At 32.8% G+C, this 17,644-nt stretch overlaps 1 protein-coding gene and 1 long non-coding RNA gene across 2 annotated transcripts; both read right to left on the bottom strand.

The window, feature by feature from the left end:
- Positions 1 to 1,369: 1,369 nt before the first annotated feature.
- LOC130218811 (uncharacterized) lies at positions 1,370 to 8,799 on the bottom strand. Its single transcript, XR_008835994.1, has 4 exons — positions 8,689 to 8,799; positions 8,243 to 8,313; positions 5,312 to 5,471; positions 1,370 to 1,416 (listed from the first exon to the last, which is right to left on the bottom strand). It is a non-coding gene; the product is annotated as an uncharacterized LOC130218811 (long non-coding RNA).
- Positions 8,800 to 10,455: 1,656 nt separating this feature from the next.
- LOC130218458 (mitochondrial import inner membrane translocase subunit Tim21-like) lies at positions 10,456 to 17,077 on the bottom strand. The gene is made up of 6 exons (XM_056450653.1): positions 16,659 to 17,077; positions 13,584 to 13,646; positions 12,733 to 12,830; positions 10,981 to 11,054; positions 10,797 to 10,902; positions 10,456 to 10,716 (listed from the first exon to the last, which is right to left on the bottom strand). The coding sequence occupies exons 1-6, from the start codon at positions 16,939 to 16,941 to the stop codon at positions 10,624 to 10,626; spliced, it is 717 nt and encodes a 238-aa protein (XP_056306628.1). The 5' UTR covers positions 16,942 to 17,077; the 3' UTR covers positions 10,456 to 10,623.
- Positions 17,078 to 17,644: the final 567 nt, after the last annotated feature.

Raw genomic sequence — 17,644 nt, 5'->3', positions numbered from 1 at the left:
CAACACAAGAGCAATATTCTCCACATTATCGCTCTAATCGGAATTATTGGTTGTATCTTTAGGTAGGTTTGCAAACATGTGTACTTCTCATTGAGTCTACCTTATACTTCAGCCGTTTGCATTTCTCGCGATCCCAGAAGCTCCCTGTGATCTTAACTAGCATGTGTTTTAGAATTCTAAACATCGGTTTCTATCAGGGTACACTCAAGTCGACGGCTGGGCGCCGCGGATCGCTGCAGACCACTGCTGTTGTGTGTACCCTGATAGAAACCTATGTTTAGAATTCAAAAATGCGTGGCGAGACGATTCAGGACACTTCATGTCTCTGCCGCGCCACAGAGAGTGTCTGGTATGCCGTGTTGCGGCTTCGATCGGCGCATCCGGTGCCTCAGTCAAAGTTAATTCAGTGTGCGTGGTTATTAGTTTCTGTGTACAAGCTCGGCACTTGAACTAGCACACAGTTGGCTGTAAAACTGTACAAAGACACATGATTTTGTACTCTCTGCTTGGTCTGTGTCCGAGTAGTGCATGTATGACTGAATGCGGATCCTCTCAGTCTGTCTGTCAGACTCTGTTGCAAATGCAGAGCGGGTGAGCTCATGGCCCCGCTCCCTTGTTACGTTGGCGGGAAGCCGAAACTAATTTACATGTGAAGCAACACACCCCTAAATCAGCGAGCTGTGGACACGCCCCCAACATGACACTTTTTAACACATTTTAACACACTATAATCTGAATCTGAATTGTCTTTTAAACTGAACCTAAACTGGCACACTCAGAAGAACCATAATATTAATATTAAATCATAAAAAGAGGTAAACTATGTACCCTTTAATTATATTTATTTTAATTTCATGCAATGCTAACTCATGGGATATATATATATATATATATATATATATATATATATATATAAATTATAATAAGACAGGCACATGTATAAACTCCAGATTTTACATTTTATGCAAAATCAAAGTAATTTTATTTTAAAGACTTATTTTATTTAAATAGTTCATTTTTATTGCCTATTTAGTAACAAATTATCATAAAAGCAGCAGTTAGATTTTGGATGTGGTTGAGACTGCTTAAAAACATAAGCATTTTTTAAAAAAAGTAGATTCAGGAAAATTAAGGATTTTTAAGGATTTCCAAGACCTGTACGAACCATGTTAATTGAATTTAATTGTTGGGGTCCTAGATCGTGTTTAATGTGGTCAAGTAAAGGCATGTCAGTTTTTGTTTCAGTGCAGATTGGGGTGAAGAAGAACAATGAGTCACTCTTACCTCCAGACACCGCCTCATATGGGAGGAGGCATGTCCAGATGAGAAAGCGAGGAAGATGGTGGCAGAGAGGCGGAGGGTTCGCCCACCGAGCCGTCGTCCTGAAACTCCGTACCAATTGGGCCAGATTGATGTCTGTGGAGCAGAGTAGCAGTGAGAGTTAAACACGCACAATCAGACGGAAATCAAACACAAGCAGCATCTGAGGTTGACAACTTCACTTAAACATGACTTTAAATACATGTGCCAGTGAAAACCATATCTGTGTAAGCTTGCTTCAGCACGTTTTAACCTGGTAGAATTGTGCAATCTCTTGCCCAGACCTAATACAGTGTGTGTTTATTACTTACAAGAACTAGTGGGATTTGATTTTGATAGCAGACACAAATGTTATCTTGGTTGCAGTAAGAGGAAACCCTATTTTGAGGTCAAATGCAAATTAAAAGTTTTCGTTTTGCTCATAATGGTCTGGTATTTCCCTTTTTGATTACACTTATGTTCAACAAAGCGTTTGATTAGCATTTAACATGTTACTGTTTAACCATTACGTTCTCCTTACAACTGACCTTAAAAGGCAAACTGTAATACAAAGCCACAGCACGAATGACAAAACTATTGGCATGTGCATGTGTAAGCAGGGCAAAATTTTATCATCTTTCTGAACTACTTGTTGTCAAATTGAGGGCATTTCCTGTGTGGAGAAGCAACAGGCAGCTTGGGTTTTCTAAAAATAAGCATGCATACCGTTCTCACCACGTCAAAGCAAGCAACTACTGTGAAAGTCTGACAAAGCATTGAACAAGTAACTGAGATAAAGATCCATTAATCAACAATAGCCTGTATCAAGTGATTCACGTGCATTTATAGTTTAGAACTGCATTATGAGACCTTGATTTAGCCCTAAACTTTAAGTCTGTCATTGACATTTTTAGTAGTTTGAAAAAAAGCTGGGACACATAAATTTTTGCAAGTCTCAAAACGAATCACGATTCCCTCTTGAATTTATTCAGAGCTTATTTTTTAACAGCAGATGACAGTCTAGGCTGGTTTGTAACTGTACTCTCAAAATCTCAAGAAGTGCATTTGTGTGTTGGTCACATGAAATGAATGTAAACAGCTCGCTATGAACATTCTTGTAATTCACTTAAACCTTTCACCTTTCGCTTAAACGCATTAATTTATTAATGATTATTTTAGGTTCAAGGCATATTTGTAAATTCACGTTAGGATAACACGATTAGTTCCTGATTTGTAAACGTAGAGTGTCTTCTGTAGTGTGCCACAGTGCATGACAATCGATGTCATGTCTGTGATGATTCATGACGTCATCGCAGAAATCTAACATGTTTAATATTGCCCTGTCATCCATGACACAATCTGTCACATGGGTGGAACTGGCCAATGTGAGTGCATAATTACTTTTGTACACAACTTTTAAAATGGCAAAATCAAAGAGAGAGGACTGCTTCCATGAAATGGAATATAGCTTTGTGGAGTTATGCCAACAGTAGGTTTGCATGACAGGTTATCACGGAACTACCATGATGATGACAGAAAAAAGATAAACGTAGGCAATCGAGGCACTGCAATTACCAGGTAAACAAACAAATCACACAATTACAAAGACATTTGTAATTTGTGACTTCTTGATGACAGAATGCAATTTGCAGACATTGTATGATCTTGAAACAACCTGTAGTCTGGCATATTTGGTGTACACAACATATCAAGATTTTATCTAGAAAAAATCTTATGATCTGACACAGTGATTGTGATAACACAGACAATAAAAATTGCGTAATCTAAATGGTGTTTTAGGAGTTAAGAATGTGGTTGTTTGTAAACATACAGCACCATCTGTTATTAAAAACTATGATCAGAATTTTTCAAGACAGTTCCAGTCTAACACAATATAGTGTATAAAAAATGTACACCTATAAAACATTCTTTTTTGATTTCCAGCTACTTATGAAATAAGCACTATTAATAAACATCATACATTTTGCCAAAAGGTGTACTTTTAAAGTATTAAATTTTAAAAACATGGTTACACTTAGGACCTTAAGAACTAAATTTCTTCACTGGAACCCATTAATATTATTTAATGCCAGAAACATAAGCCGTTTCTACATCTTCAACTTTAAAACTTCTGCTTGCAAAGCAAGAATATGGCCATGACTATGATGAGATACTAAAATCAAATGAAACAGATGACAGTTTATTTTTACCAAATAATATTCAGGGAAATATTAAAATAGAAACATAGTTGAATGGCAAAGCTCTTTGATTTGATGTAGTCATCAAAACTTGTGCTACAAACGGCTTCCAGATGCCTTTCTGAACATAAGACGCTTTCATTTAGAAACAAAGGGCTTTTTCTGAATTTAAAATGCAGCGTTCAGAACAATTTAGAGCTTCATTCTAGACTTCAGAGTCTTTTAAGGAACTCTCATTTATAATGTATTCACACATAGCATAACTTGACTGTATAAAGAATACGCTTTAGTTAAACAGCCATAAAAATACAATAACATTCCTAAAAGCTTTTGTCAGGACTGTCATGGCCCTTAGTTCTGGGTCCCACTCTTCTTCTCCTTCTTCAGGCTTTTTCGCAAGCACTAGCTAGTTTTGACAAGTGCTCAGCACCAACAAGGGAAACAATTCTCCTTAACAGAAAATATCATGCATTTAGTAGATTGTGCGGATAACACAAACATGAGACATGACACTCCTGCACTCAGTTTAGTTTAACTGATCCCCTTGAGCTTGAGCCGCAAGGTTAAAATGGTGTTGTGAAACCCTAAAAGTGGAAGTTTATCGAAACCCTCCCTGTAGATAAATGACAAATGCAGAACATGCACTCACACTGAAAATGTCAAAATGCAACCTTTCCACTGAAAGCGCACTTGCATTCAGATAAAAACCTACAAACTAAAATCCATGACCTGATGCATTTCCTGTGATCAGATATCTTGAGATTCCCCAAAAAAAGCCAAATTAACCTTTGTGCATTATTTCTAAAATGTTACACATAAGTCCACAGAAGACAAAATGTTCATGTCATAAAATGTATTAATACTTTTTTAATACCAAAAATCAAAACTACAAAAAACGTCACAACAGTTTATATTACAGAAAATAGGGAAAATATTTATATACTACATGGCTTTTTTTTAACTATTAAAGTTTAATATGCTCTCAACAGAGATGAAACAATGATAATTTTATTTAATTAATAAAGGTAGTTTATATTATTTATTTTAATATACTAATAAATAATTAAAAAATATATTTAAACTATTTTTAAACGTACGCTATTCCTATGATTCTACATCGAATACATTTATTTGATGAATTAAACATCATTTTAAATTAGAAAGTAAAGTAAAAAAATAATAATAATAAAATAATAATGTTTGTTCATACAGACAAACCAGTAAAAGAGGTTACATTTTAGTGCTTAACCACACATCCACTTCCCTCTACAAGTTCTAAAAGTGAAAAAGATGAAGTGTCATTATATCAGCATGTTTGTTACTACCTACTCACGTCTTCAATAAAATGGGTGGGAATATAAATGTATATAATCTAGTTCCAAATTAGCAATAATCTATATATAACTGAAAAGTATTATGATTTGGTTTTTAGGGTGTGGACAGACCTCAAAATCTCTAGGTTTCCTGAGCCCTCTGACTGTCTCTAAAGTAATGCAAATTGTCAGTTTCACAGCACAACTGTGTCTATTGTCTAACAAATGGTCAAGCCGGTCAACTGGTATTACTGTATAGACGTTAAAGCAATAGTTCACAGACCAAATTTTTTTTTTTTCTGTGAACTACCCCCTTTAACATAACATGATACACTTTGGTCTACCTTATTGTACACTGAACAGTAGACCCACACAGGAAGCTGAAGTATGTCATGTTTCCAAAAGTGTGATTATATCAGCAGCAATTGACGCAAAGCCAGGAGAGCCACTCCTTGATTTACCAAAAAAGATATGATTGAACTGAGCATGTAGTTTACTCACATTTTGTCTCTCACAGATCTGATGAAGGTATGCTCGTCCTCCCACAATGACTATCTGAGCATTTCGGGGATTACTGAGGTACGCAGCGAGCTGCCTTTGCCTTGAGCGATACCAGCAGATGTAGAAGAAGATCTTAATCATAATAAATATTATGACGACTCTAAAACGAGATAAAAAGCAGGTTTAAAGTTTCGATAATATAAAAATAACAGAGAATGGCATTATTAAATCAAGATCCTGAAATACTATGTACAAAATTAGTAAAATAGAAGTTTAAAAATTAAAATCAAAGCTTATGCAATCTTGAAAGAAACTGCAGGGTTTTAAGTATATCGAGTTAAGTTTGATAGCTTATTGAACAGGCCCTGACAAAGCAAGGTCTAATATTTATTTTAACTCTGCAAAGCTTGAAATTTAAGATGAAGTCTGCGAAAAACCATGAAATGTCAACTGTTTATGTTTAGCATGTTGCTATGCTACTATGTTTTAACGTGTTGTTAACCATGAACTAACATGTGAACTTGTTTTAGCATGATTAGCACATTGCTAACACAAATATTGTTAATATGTTTTTACCATGCTACCAAAAAAGTATAACAGGCTAGTTCTAAGATTTAATGACACGCAACTGCTGTTTTCATATCATGGTTAAAAAATTAATTAGATGAACGCCTTAGTATGTTTGTACCATGATTACACACACTGACAACATTTTAGCTATATGCTAACATAAGTTACCATTTTTACATGTTATATAAACATGTGCATTTTCACTCATATTACTAAAAAGAATTAGCCTGACAAAGCTAGGTCTAAAAACTCTTAACTCTGAAAATCTTTACATTTAAGGTAAAGTCTGAGGAAGCCAATAAAATGTTAACTGTTTATGTTTAGCATGTTGCTATGCTACTATGTTTCAACCGGGTTAACACAAACTAACATGTGAACTTGTTTTTTAGTGTTGATTAGCGCATTGCTAACATAAATATTGTTAATATGTTTTACCACACTACCAACAAGTATTACAGGCTAGTTCTATGATTAAATGATATGCAACTACTAGTTAAATAGTTCTATGATTTAATGATATGCAACCAGTATCACTATTGGTTAATACACTTAATTAGATGAATAAATTGAATGTTGTATGTTTGCACGCTGTTTACACTCTGGAGTAACCATGTTATATAAACGTGTATATTAACTCATTTTGCTAACATAAATTAGCCTGACAAAGCAAGGCCTAAATATGTATTTAACTCTGAAAATCTTTAAGTTAAGGTGAAGTCTGAGGAAGCCAGTAAAATGTTAACCTGTTTAGGTTTAGCATGTTACTAGCTACTATGTTTAAACATGTTGTTAACATGAAATAACATGTTAATAACTTGTTTATAGCATGGTTAACACATTGCTATATGTTAAAACGTGTTACGATGCTTACAAGTTATATAAACGTGAGTGTACAAACTCATATTGCTAACATGAATTAGCATGTTGCTAAAATATTTCTAACATTCTCAACCTTTTTAAAAAAGCTGTTAACGTGTTGTTGACAAGTTTAACAGGCTAGTTCCACTGTTTAATTATATGCTGTTCCTAACATGTTTATATCATGGTTAACAAATTACTAATATGAAGGACTTGTTGTTAACATGGTTCTACCACATAACTAATTTCTTACATATTTGTTTAGCTATTGATTAGCAGTCTGCTAACATGAGTTGCATATGTGATAATGTTTCTAACATGTTTACAACTCATGGCATACATATCAGTGCATAATGCATAAATTAGCATGTTGTGAAGATATTTCTAACAAATTTAACATGTCTAAACTGTTTTAAAATGCTGTTAACAAGTTTAATAGGCTAGTTTCTAACAAGTTTATGTCATGGTTAACAAAATACTAATTTGAATATAATTTGTGGTTAATTTGTTTAACATGATGCTAGCATGAATTAGCATGCTTATAACAATTATTAACATATTATTAGCACTGTTAAACATGCATTAAACACATTTCTAAAATACTTAACGCATGGTTAACAAGTTGCTAACAGTGCTATCATCTCTTATGAGCTAATTTGTTGTTAACTTTAACGTTTTGCTTAAATGTTGCTAACATGTATTAACAAACTATGATTAATTGACACATTTGTACATTTATAACAAAGCATGGGACGATAAACCGTTTTCAAGGTATACCACGGTTTGGAAAAGTCTTCTGTTATACCGTTAAAATCTTCTGTTATACCGTTCCTATGGTATGTAAGATTTTTATTAACTTTTTTGTTGTTTTTTTTAAGGACAACAGTATCTCCAGCAGAAAAGATCTTTTAAGATGCTTTAAATTGTAAAGAAATCAGTGTTTTTGAAACTAATGAAGACAGCAGAGGTCAATGATTTATGTGAATGATTTAGCCTGCCATGTTTACTGCTCCAAAATATATTAAATGTTGTGTAAAAAAGTTGTAGTTTTTTACCCAGACATTTAAAAAAGAACTTATTTTAGATTAGTAATCACAATACCGTCAAACTGTGAAACCATGACATTTTTATACAAGGTTATCATACTGTCAGAATCTAATACCGGCCCATGCTAGATGCTATGTTTGGCTAGTGACAGATAAATGCAAAGGCAGATGGTGCTAAATTAGGTGGATGGTGGTTAAATACATTTAAAGATCATTTTTTGAAATTCTTTACTTGATATAGATTTTCAGAGATTTGTTTGTGTGCATTACAAAAAAATTTGATTAGTTAAAACATCAGAAACATCAAACATTAGTCTAAACATCAGAAAAGTCTAAATATCCGACTCAAGTTTGAATATTATAGCTTGAAAACTTGAGACAAATCTATACTAAGGAAGTAAAATAGAGAGAGGGGGGGGGGGGGGGGACAGTATAATCACAATTCCCTAAAACTTACATGTACCAGTACAGCTCCATGCTTCTCACCAGTTGGTATCAATTACCATAATCAGCTTCCAAGCTGTCAAACTGAAAGAAATAATAACAAGAGTTTGGCAAGATCTACTTTGAGAAATGTTAAATGAGATCGAAGAAATCTTGATTTTCTCCATGATTATAACAATCATCCAGCCCACATATGAACAACCCCTCTAATTTAAAAGCTCAGATTCCTACAGTCACGCTAGAAATACAGACAACAAAACAGACATTTTAAAACTACGACAGAGAGCTGGGTTACTGTTATATAAACAGAAACTGAAAATAAACTCTCCCGAGCACATGCGTGATTAACCTACGTAAACAAACACCACACGGGAACGATAAACAATTAAATGAATAGTGATTTATTACGGCGAATTTGATATGTAATCGTACACTTTTCATCAAGAGAACGAACCTCACCTTGTAAACGCGTTATAAGTCGCGTTATAATCCACTTTTACACAGCTTAGCGAGGCATCTGTTCTTTAAGAGGAAGTCGCTTTGCTAATGGGCTACAAAATAAATTCACCTTCATAAATACAAACGCGGACATCTGGGTGTACTTTTCTGGCAGATCGGCGTCTGTGGATGTCCGTAGGCCGAATGTGACTCCTCTGTCGTGAGAAAATGCTTATACTTGAGAGTCTCAAATGGTTTCCGAGAAATGTTGGGTGCTGTGTGCTTTTTCCATGAGCAAACGAAGGGGGTTTTGTTGCAGTTCTTCTGTTGTCTCGCAGGCGTCTGTACTTCCGTGGAGTCTTGGGAGAAGAATGTCAAATTAAAAGTCCATCAACGGATTACTATAAATATGGCTTTGTAAAGCTTATAGAACTGTAAGAGGGGTGTCCATTTATATTATTTATTACGTTAAATATTAATATGTCAAAAATTTAAACATTACATGAAAATACAAACAATATTTTTTTTCAATAAAATAGTATTATTTATACATTTTTAATAATTAAATAACGGCACAAAATTGTAACTGATAACAAACATATATTGTCATAACTATCACACGCACACATACATACATACATATACATATATATATATATATATATATATATATATATATATTATATATATATATATATATATTATATATATATATATATAATATATATATATATATATATTATAAACCTAAAGATATATAATGCTATAATATATGCAACAGACAAATTCATACATATTATATATTAAACCTATTTAATCCCAATTAGTCCTAGAGATGACATATATGAATTTGTGTGGTATGTGTAAGGATATTAACAAATCAATGTCAATTTTCTATAAAAAATAATTAAAAAGTCCATGAAAAAAATGGGTTTCACCTTTGGTTACAATTGTGACTGGTGGTAGAACAAAGGGAGTCTAGGGTCTATAGTGTAAATGCACGTACAAAATTTAAAAACTCCAGCAGCAATTAGTTTAAAGACTTGTTAAAATTTGTTTAATTCCATTTATTAACTTAGAAAACTTACCTGTCATTTCTGAGCTTTGACAGTATCCTTCCATTCAGATGGCAGTACTAGGAAAATGAATGTTTATGGTCACATGGCCAAACTACCCAATCATGTTAGACTGCCCTGAACTCATTAAGACATCTTACATTTTCATTATATATGAACATGCACTTTATAATAGGAGTTGTTTTTTAATACTACAGAAAAAAATGCAAGCAAACATTGTGGTCACAATTGTGACCGGTGGGATTTAAATGGGTTAACATAATATAAAAAATACTATTAATTATAAAACAAATAAAAATGTTTTCTTCTTCTCAGTTTAAGTAATTGTAATTTAAAATGATTTTTTTTCCTGATTATTTACATTAAATTTTTACCTCAGGTAAAATGTATTTCAATCAATTTTAGTTTATGGCATTAGTTTTTCAATAGCCCAGCTGAATAACAGTATTAGTAAGTAATATGTTAAACATTTTTTTACAAATAAAAATAAACCGAAAAAAATTAAAAGCGTATAACTCGGATAATTTTTTTCTATCACATTAAATGGACAACAGAAAATTTCCAATAATGGTATCAAATAGCTTTATTAATCTGTATTTCCATTACATGGATTAAATGCTTTCCCATGTTAATCTTTAATGCAAACCACAAATTATACAAAAACAAACATGCAATCCTTGTACGAAATGCCCAATGTTTGGTTTTGGTCAATTTCTAGATCAACAGTTAATAACGAAATCTTGCGACACATCAAAATTCCAGCATGACAAATCCAAATTTGATTAATTAGAGCACCAGTATAAATTCAGCTATCAGAAGAAAAACATTGTCTGCAACTGAAAATCCTCAATATGCATTTAACACAGTTTTAGAACTCATTTCATCTGTTGTCTTCAATGACAATTGTTCTCCTCGGATATGTGTCTATCTCCACAAAAATATATCGGAATTCATACTTCCCAGTCTCAGGATTCTGTCAGAAAGCAAAAACTGTAAAAAAACACACCTTTGCATGAAACAAACTTATTTCTTTTTTGTGATATTACATCATACCTCCTTTGATTCTGAATGAACGGTTCCTCGCAATCCTGGTTCAGATCCCTCAATGTAGAATTTCAGCCGCATGTACTTGAGTCCATCCTTCATGTACTCCAAATGACTAAAGAAAATTTAAAAAAAAATGAAAGAAATGAGATCTCACAGAAGAGTTGGAGTTTACTGATATTATGTATTTTACCTGACTTGTTGCCTTCTGCCACGTCGACTAGTTTCCCCAAAGCCTTTAATAGGCTCTCCAAAAGCTCCAATTACCTTAGTAAATATAGATTAAATTTACCATCAACATAGATTCAAAATATATATTATTGTCAATACACATGTAGAGTACAGGGTAACAAAATGCAGTTAGCATTTAACCAGAAGACAAATATACAGTGCATCCGGAAAGTGTTCATAGCGCTTCACTTTTTCCACATTTGTTTATGTTACAGCCTTATTCCATAATGGACTAATTTATTTCCTCAAAGTTCTACACACAATACCCCATAATGACAATGTGAAAATAAGTTTTTTTTTTAATTGTTGCAAATTTATTACGAATAAAAAACCTGAAAAAAAATCACATGTACATAAGTATTCACATCCTTTGCTCAATACTTTGTTTATGCACCTTTGGCAGCAACTACTGCCTCAAGTTTTTTGAATATGATCTGTCTTTGAGAATTTTTGCCTATTCCTCTTTGCAGTACCTCTCAAGCTCTATTAGGTTGGATGGGAAGCAACAGTGTACAGCCATTTTCAGATCTCTCCATAGATGTTCAATAGGATTTGGGTCTGGGCTCTGGCAGGGCCACTCAAGGACATTCACTGAGTTGTTGTGAAGACACTCCACTGATATTTTGGCAGTGTGCTCTCATCAGACCAGAGAATTTTGTTTCTTATGGCCTGAGAGTCCTTCAGATGCCTTTTGGCAAATTCCAGGTGGGGAGTGGCTTCCGTCTGGCCACTCTACCATACAGGCCTGATTGGTGAATTGCTGCACATATGGTTGCCCTTCTGTAAGGTTCTCCTCTCTCCACAGAAGAAGGTTGGAGCTCAGACAGAGTGACCATCAGGTTATTGATCACGTACCTGACAAAGGCCCCTCTTCCCAGATCACTTAGCTAAGATGGGCGGCCAGCTCTAGGAAGAGTCCTGGAGGTTCCAAACATCTTCCATTTATGGATGGATGCCAGAGTGCTCATTGGAACTTTCAGAGCAGTGGAAATTTTTCTGTAACCTTCCCCAGCCTTGTGCCACGATACAATACTGTCTCTGAGGTCTACAGATAATTGCTTTGTCTTTATGCTTGGTTTGTGCCTCGACCTGCACTGTCATCCCTGGGACCTTATATAGACAGGTGTATGCCTTTTCAAATCATGTCCAGTCAACTGAATTTACCACAGGTGAACTCCAATTAAGCTGCTGAAACATCTCAAGAATGATGAGTGGAAACAGAATGTACCCGAGCTCAATTTAGAGCTTCACAGCAAAGGCTGTGAATACTTATGTACATGAGATTTTCAGGTTTTTATTTGTAATAAATTTGCAACAATTTCAAAAAATCTTTTTTTTACATTGTGATTATGGGTTATTATGTGTAGAATGTTGAGGAAATAAATGAATTTAATCCATTTTGGAATAAGGCTGTAACATAAAAAAAGTGGAAAAAGTGAAGCGCTATGAATATTTCTCAGATGCACTGTAATATACAGGTGTACTCAATATGGACATTTATACTGTTTAAATGAGGTAATAGATGTATGAACACTACAGCAGAGGAACTATGAATTATGTTACAGATAGACATATTTAGATCAATATGATTAGATCAAAAATTGTACAGTCAATGTGTAAAGCAATAGTTCAATGGGCTGATTAATTTATGCATTTCAGACACTAGGTTTACACATCTGTGTTATTTATAGCTAATGAGGTACTGTCTGCTGACCTCTGGATGAGATCTGCACCTCTCGAAAGCTTTTCCATAGATTTTGCTTGGGCTTGAAGAGGAAAATAGTTCTTGAAAGACCACATACAGCAGGCCACCTAAAAAAATCATAAAACATTAATCAGTTCATTTATCATCCTGCTGAATAATATGCATATACAAATTCAAAAAATATGCATAGAAATGATTATAACCTACCTGAATTGCTGGAATGTTCAATTCCAAGTCATGTTATGACTATGGCTATCTATGTTTAGCTGCTTTGACACAATCTATATTGTAAAAAGTGCTATAGAAAAAAGATGAATTTAACTGATGTGTACGATTATAAGGTCTAGGTCATGTACTGCATTTGAGTCAGTGAAGAACAGAATTTGAAATGGAGCTAAAATGAAATATAAATACTTGTTTATTTAGTGTTATATTGAGCATCACTGAGACTATTTAAGCTTTTATTAATAAGTTTATTAATAGAGTTCAGAGATGTTAAAGATCACTATCTATTTGGAGAAAAAAAAACACACAAAATTACTAAAATCTAAAAAAAAAAACAAACAAACAAAAAACTATTGCACAGTAGTAAACTATAATAATGTTGATGTTAATTTTAGTACTTAGTAATTGCAGCAACATGTTAGCAATAATGAACTTTTTGCTAATACAAAATCCAAAGTGAAAATATAAATAATATAACTATTTAGACTCCATCCTGTTATCATCATTAGGTAATGCATGTTGGTGCTCTCTGTTGGTTTTCTGGCAATAAGAACAGGGTATGAGGCCCTGAAACATGACAGTTGACCATCCAGCCTGGTTTACACAAAAATTTTGACGAGATAAGAACAAGTTACCTGTTACACCAAGTCCAATGAGCACTACGATCAAATAGGTGAAATCTTTCCCAGCTTGTTTAACTGTTGAGGTAAGCAGACATTCATTTACTGAACAGCTATAATTCAAACTGCAAGAAAACTTTTTATAAATATTATTTTACTGCAATTTTGTAATGACTATAAAATCACAACAGCTAGATTTACTTGTTATTTTGTTTTGCAATTCTATACCTCAACTAACAGTGGTGGGCAGTACCTACGTATTTTTTATTCAATAATACACTGTTTACTTTACTATCAGTACTTTTTAAAATATGTTTTTAACATTTATATTTATAACCTTTACTTTTGCTTACTACTACATTTGAGTCCAAAATATTGTACCAAATTGTACTAAATTATTAATTTTTAATCTGGATCTGATTGCATCTGTAATTGAGTCAACCACTGATTTAAATGAACCATGTAAAGTGAGCATTTAGTAATCCATTAACTGCATTTACAAACTAATTCTTCAGTTCTTTTGTAAAAAAAAACTGATTTGGAACAAGTTTGGGTGAGTAACTTTAAAAACTAAACATAATGTTACAATAACAGAAAAATTATGTTTTCTTTGTTTGTTTATTCTGCTGAAGTACATTACAGATATAAAATTGTCAGTTACATAGCATTCTTCGTACAATGTTAAAACATTTCGCCCTGTTAGGCTTTTTGCATATTGTATGTTTACAATGTATTTGGGCCATTATCACTATAAAGTGCTTTTGATGTCCCACAAGATTGAATCAGTCCTATATAAACTTAATGCGAAATAATAAATTCTGATGTTTTAATATATTTCGTTAAACCTTTACACACATGCAGGTAGAAATAGAAGTGTTTTGAAATACGTTTGTCAATTTTTGTCATATTCTTTCATTAAAATGGATGTGATTTTGCCATGTCCCACACGCTGCTCAGCCAACTTCAGTGAGTCTAAAAAGTAGGTAAAGTAGATAAAATTGAAAATTCTTATTGTCTGTAACAAGTTATTTGATAAAACAAGTCATTTTGATAATGTTTTCATAAAATTATTAATCGTTTTGCACGTGTCCTTGAAAATGTTGTCCACCCTGCCATGATGTGGTAAATGCCCCTTTAAGAAACCCTCTGATGTGCTCATTGGCATCCGTATGGCCCTTTTGCCTTTCTTCAGGGGAGGTTAAAAAATCTGCTGTTAGGCCTGTCACAATAATCAATATATTGACTTATACACACACGAACATGTTTTAATCATTTTTGGTGATACAATATAAATCGCCCATACATAAAAAACTATTCTAGCCACATTGTAGCTGATTACGCAGCCTTTTTATCTATATTGAAGGTGTCAGTGTCAGTATGGTTAAAAAAACACTATAATATTTACTTTAAATTACTATGGTATATTTTCTTGTGGGTGCCTGACGAATGAAAATAGTTCTGTTACTTTTTTCTAGTTCTTTTTAGCTTGGACATTATTGTTAACATTTAATATTATTATTCATTTGTTTAGAAGATACGTTTTCACATTATGTGAAATTCTAATACCTAATTATTAAATTGTTAAAATTACTATAATTAAATGAAATATTCTTAAGAATAATATATTGTGTTCTTTGGAAGGGTGTACTTGCATTATGATGCTATTATAGTGTCAAAATGGTCTTAAAATAACAATATTGTTGTTTATCGCAATACATTTTGTTACTATATATCGTACCACAAAAATAGATATCATGACAGGCCTATCTGCTGTGAACACAGTAACTATACTTACTGTGTTTCCTTTTTTTTCTCATATTGTGTTTGAAACTGAATGTTGTCAAGCTTAACATGTCACGCTATCATAGTGAAATATTATATGTATATAAAAAAAACAGAAATCAAAAATATAGCTTTTAAACAGTGTACAAAGATAAAATAAGGAAACTGTTCCAGGGGCTGGTAAGCATGTGTTGAAGAAATGCTTTACCAAAAATGTCCTCCCTGTCACAAATCCTTCCTTGTTATTTATTTATTTATTTATTTAATAAAATGTATTTATTTAAATTTATTTTATTGTTAATTAATCTTTTTATGTTAGAAATTTATACACATCGACTACACCAGCAGTGTCTGTCTCAGTCTATAAAAAGGATATCTTTTTAAAGTCCTTATAATGGAGCTCATTGACTGTTTGAAACAAAATACATGCCATGTCCTCCCTGTCATTTGTTTTCCACCGACATGTTCAACATGTTTCATTTATGAAAAAAAAAATTATTTATAGACTTAGCAAAACATCTTATGTGATTTCTTAATTAACCAATAAGGACCAGTTATATAGTTTGAAAGTTTTACAAAATATTTTAGATCTTGGGTTTTATTTTGAAAAGAATGTGCAAGGATTGCATATTGGGAAATAATATTTTGCCCATTATTTCATTATTATAAATATATTTTTCCATAATCTAATAAGTTGGGTTTGTTAAGGGACACATTACCTTTCTGAAAATATGCATTTTATAATCACACTGCAATGAAAATACACTTATACTAATTTAAATTTGTCCATGACAGGGTTGACACAATTTGAGGTTTGTTTACTGTTTGTCTGCTTACAGTTTATTTAAAAAAAAAGCGCAGGAGCTTGACCAACATTCATTTCTTACAAGGTCTATTTAATTAATACAACAACTATGTGTTTTTTAAGATTTTGATGTATTAAAGGCAATTTATAATAATAATGACCCATTTATTAATTTCCGTAAAACTCTATTCTGTGGTATATGTACGTGTTTGAAATCTTAATAGTCAAAACTTATATGAAGTTTTGATAATAAAATTTAAGTTTTATAATCTGTAAAAAGTAAACAAACATCAGTAATTTTAGTTATTTACTTATTTTTAACACTTTGTTCATTAAAATACGTTTTGAGCATTATATTTACACTTTTATTACTTAATAGTTTATAATTTACTGCAGTGTGTATCAGTAGTTTTACTCAAATGGTTGAATTGTGTACTTCGTAAACCATTCTTAAATGTTTTTAATGGCAATCAGTGACGGGGAAAATACGCAAGTAACGTTACCTTTCTGTGTTGCAGACCCTCTGGGAGGAGTGTGTGGACTTCTGGAGACTGACAGCTGATCGTTGTCCTTCTGCTCATCTTTCCTACTACACAAATAAACTCCTGTATGAAGCGAACGAGTGTGACAAAATGCCCACTTTGAACCAGAGCAGTGCTTTGTCTTAAACACGGGATCTAGTGTCAGTAAAGATGATCTCGGTTGCTGTAATCTGACATGCACACGTTTTAATATGTGCTGAACACAATTGGTCGTCCTTCCAATTCTCAATACCAAAGAAGACATAATTAGCACAACAAATGTATTGCTCTAACTAAACGATACAACATACATAACTTTAAAGAACGTATTTTCAATGACTTTCACATGTCTTATCGTTTAACCAACTGGTAATCATATTGAACTACATGTACTTGTTGGCTTCACGCTATTTAGTTTTTTCATAATAAAAGCCTCACATCGCTTTAATAAGACGTCCACGAATTTAAAGGATAACGTTAGTTAATCAACAAATTTACCACCAAGCCTTCCAGTTTATGACTTTTTAATTAGAACATAATATAATACATATAATTAAAGGACGTGTGAAGCAAATGACTGCTCTGTGGAGGAAACTTAAACATTCACTCTTGTTTGTCAAATTTTCTCACATATGTTCAACACCATTATTTTAATGCTCTGGCCAGACATTGACGCACAGCAGCCTTAAACATTAATTTTATTGATTTAAATTAAAATAATTAAGAAAATAAACAATATATCCTGTAATACAGGCCAATTTAACAGGTGCCGACCATAGACTGTAAAATATATGCCGACATAGTGTTGTTCCCATACTGATAAACTTCCGGTGACCGGTTATTGTGTTTTTATTTATTTATTTTTTTTTTTACATTTTAGACGATTCTTTTTACAGTATCGATGTTGTAATGTAATTAAATAAAATCAGTTAAATAGACTTTGGCATTCATTCAGTTGCTCAAGCGTA

This window comes from Danio aesculapii, chromosome 24 (genome assembly GCF_903798145.1).
Source record: "Danio aesculapii chromosome 24, fDanAes4.1, whole genome shotgun sequence".
NCBI classification, from domain to species: Eukaryota; Metazoa; Chordata; class Actinopteri; order Cypriniformes; family Danionidae; genus Danio; species Danio aesculapii.
This window is presented reverse-complemented; position numbering and strand designations above follow the sequence as displayed.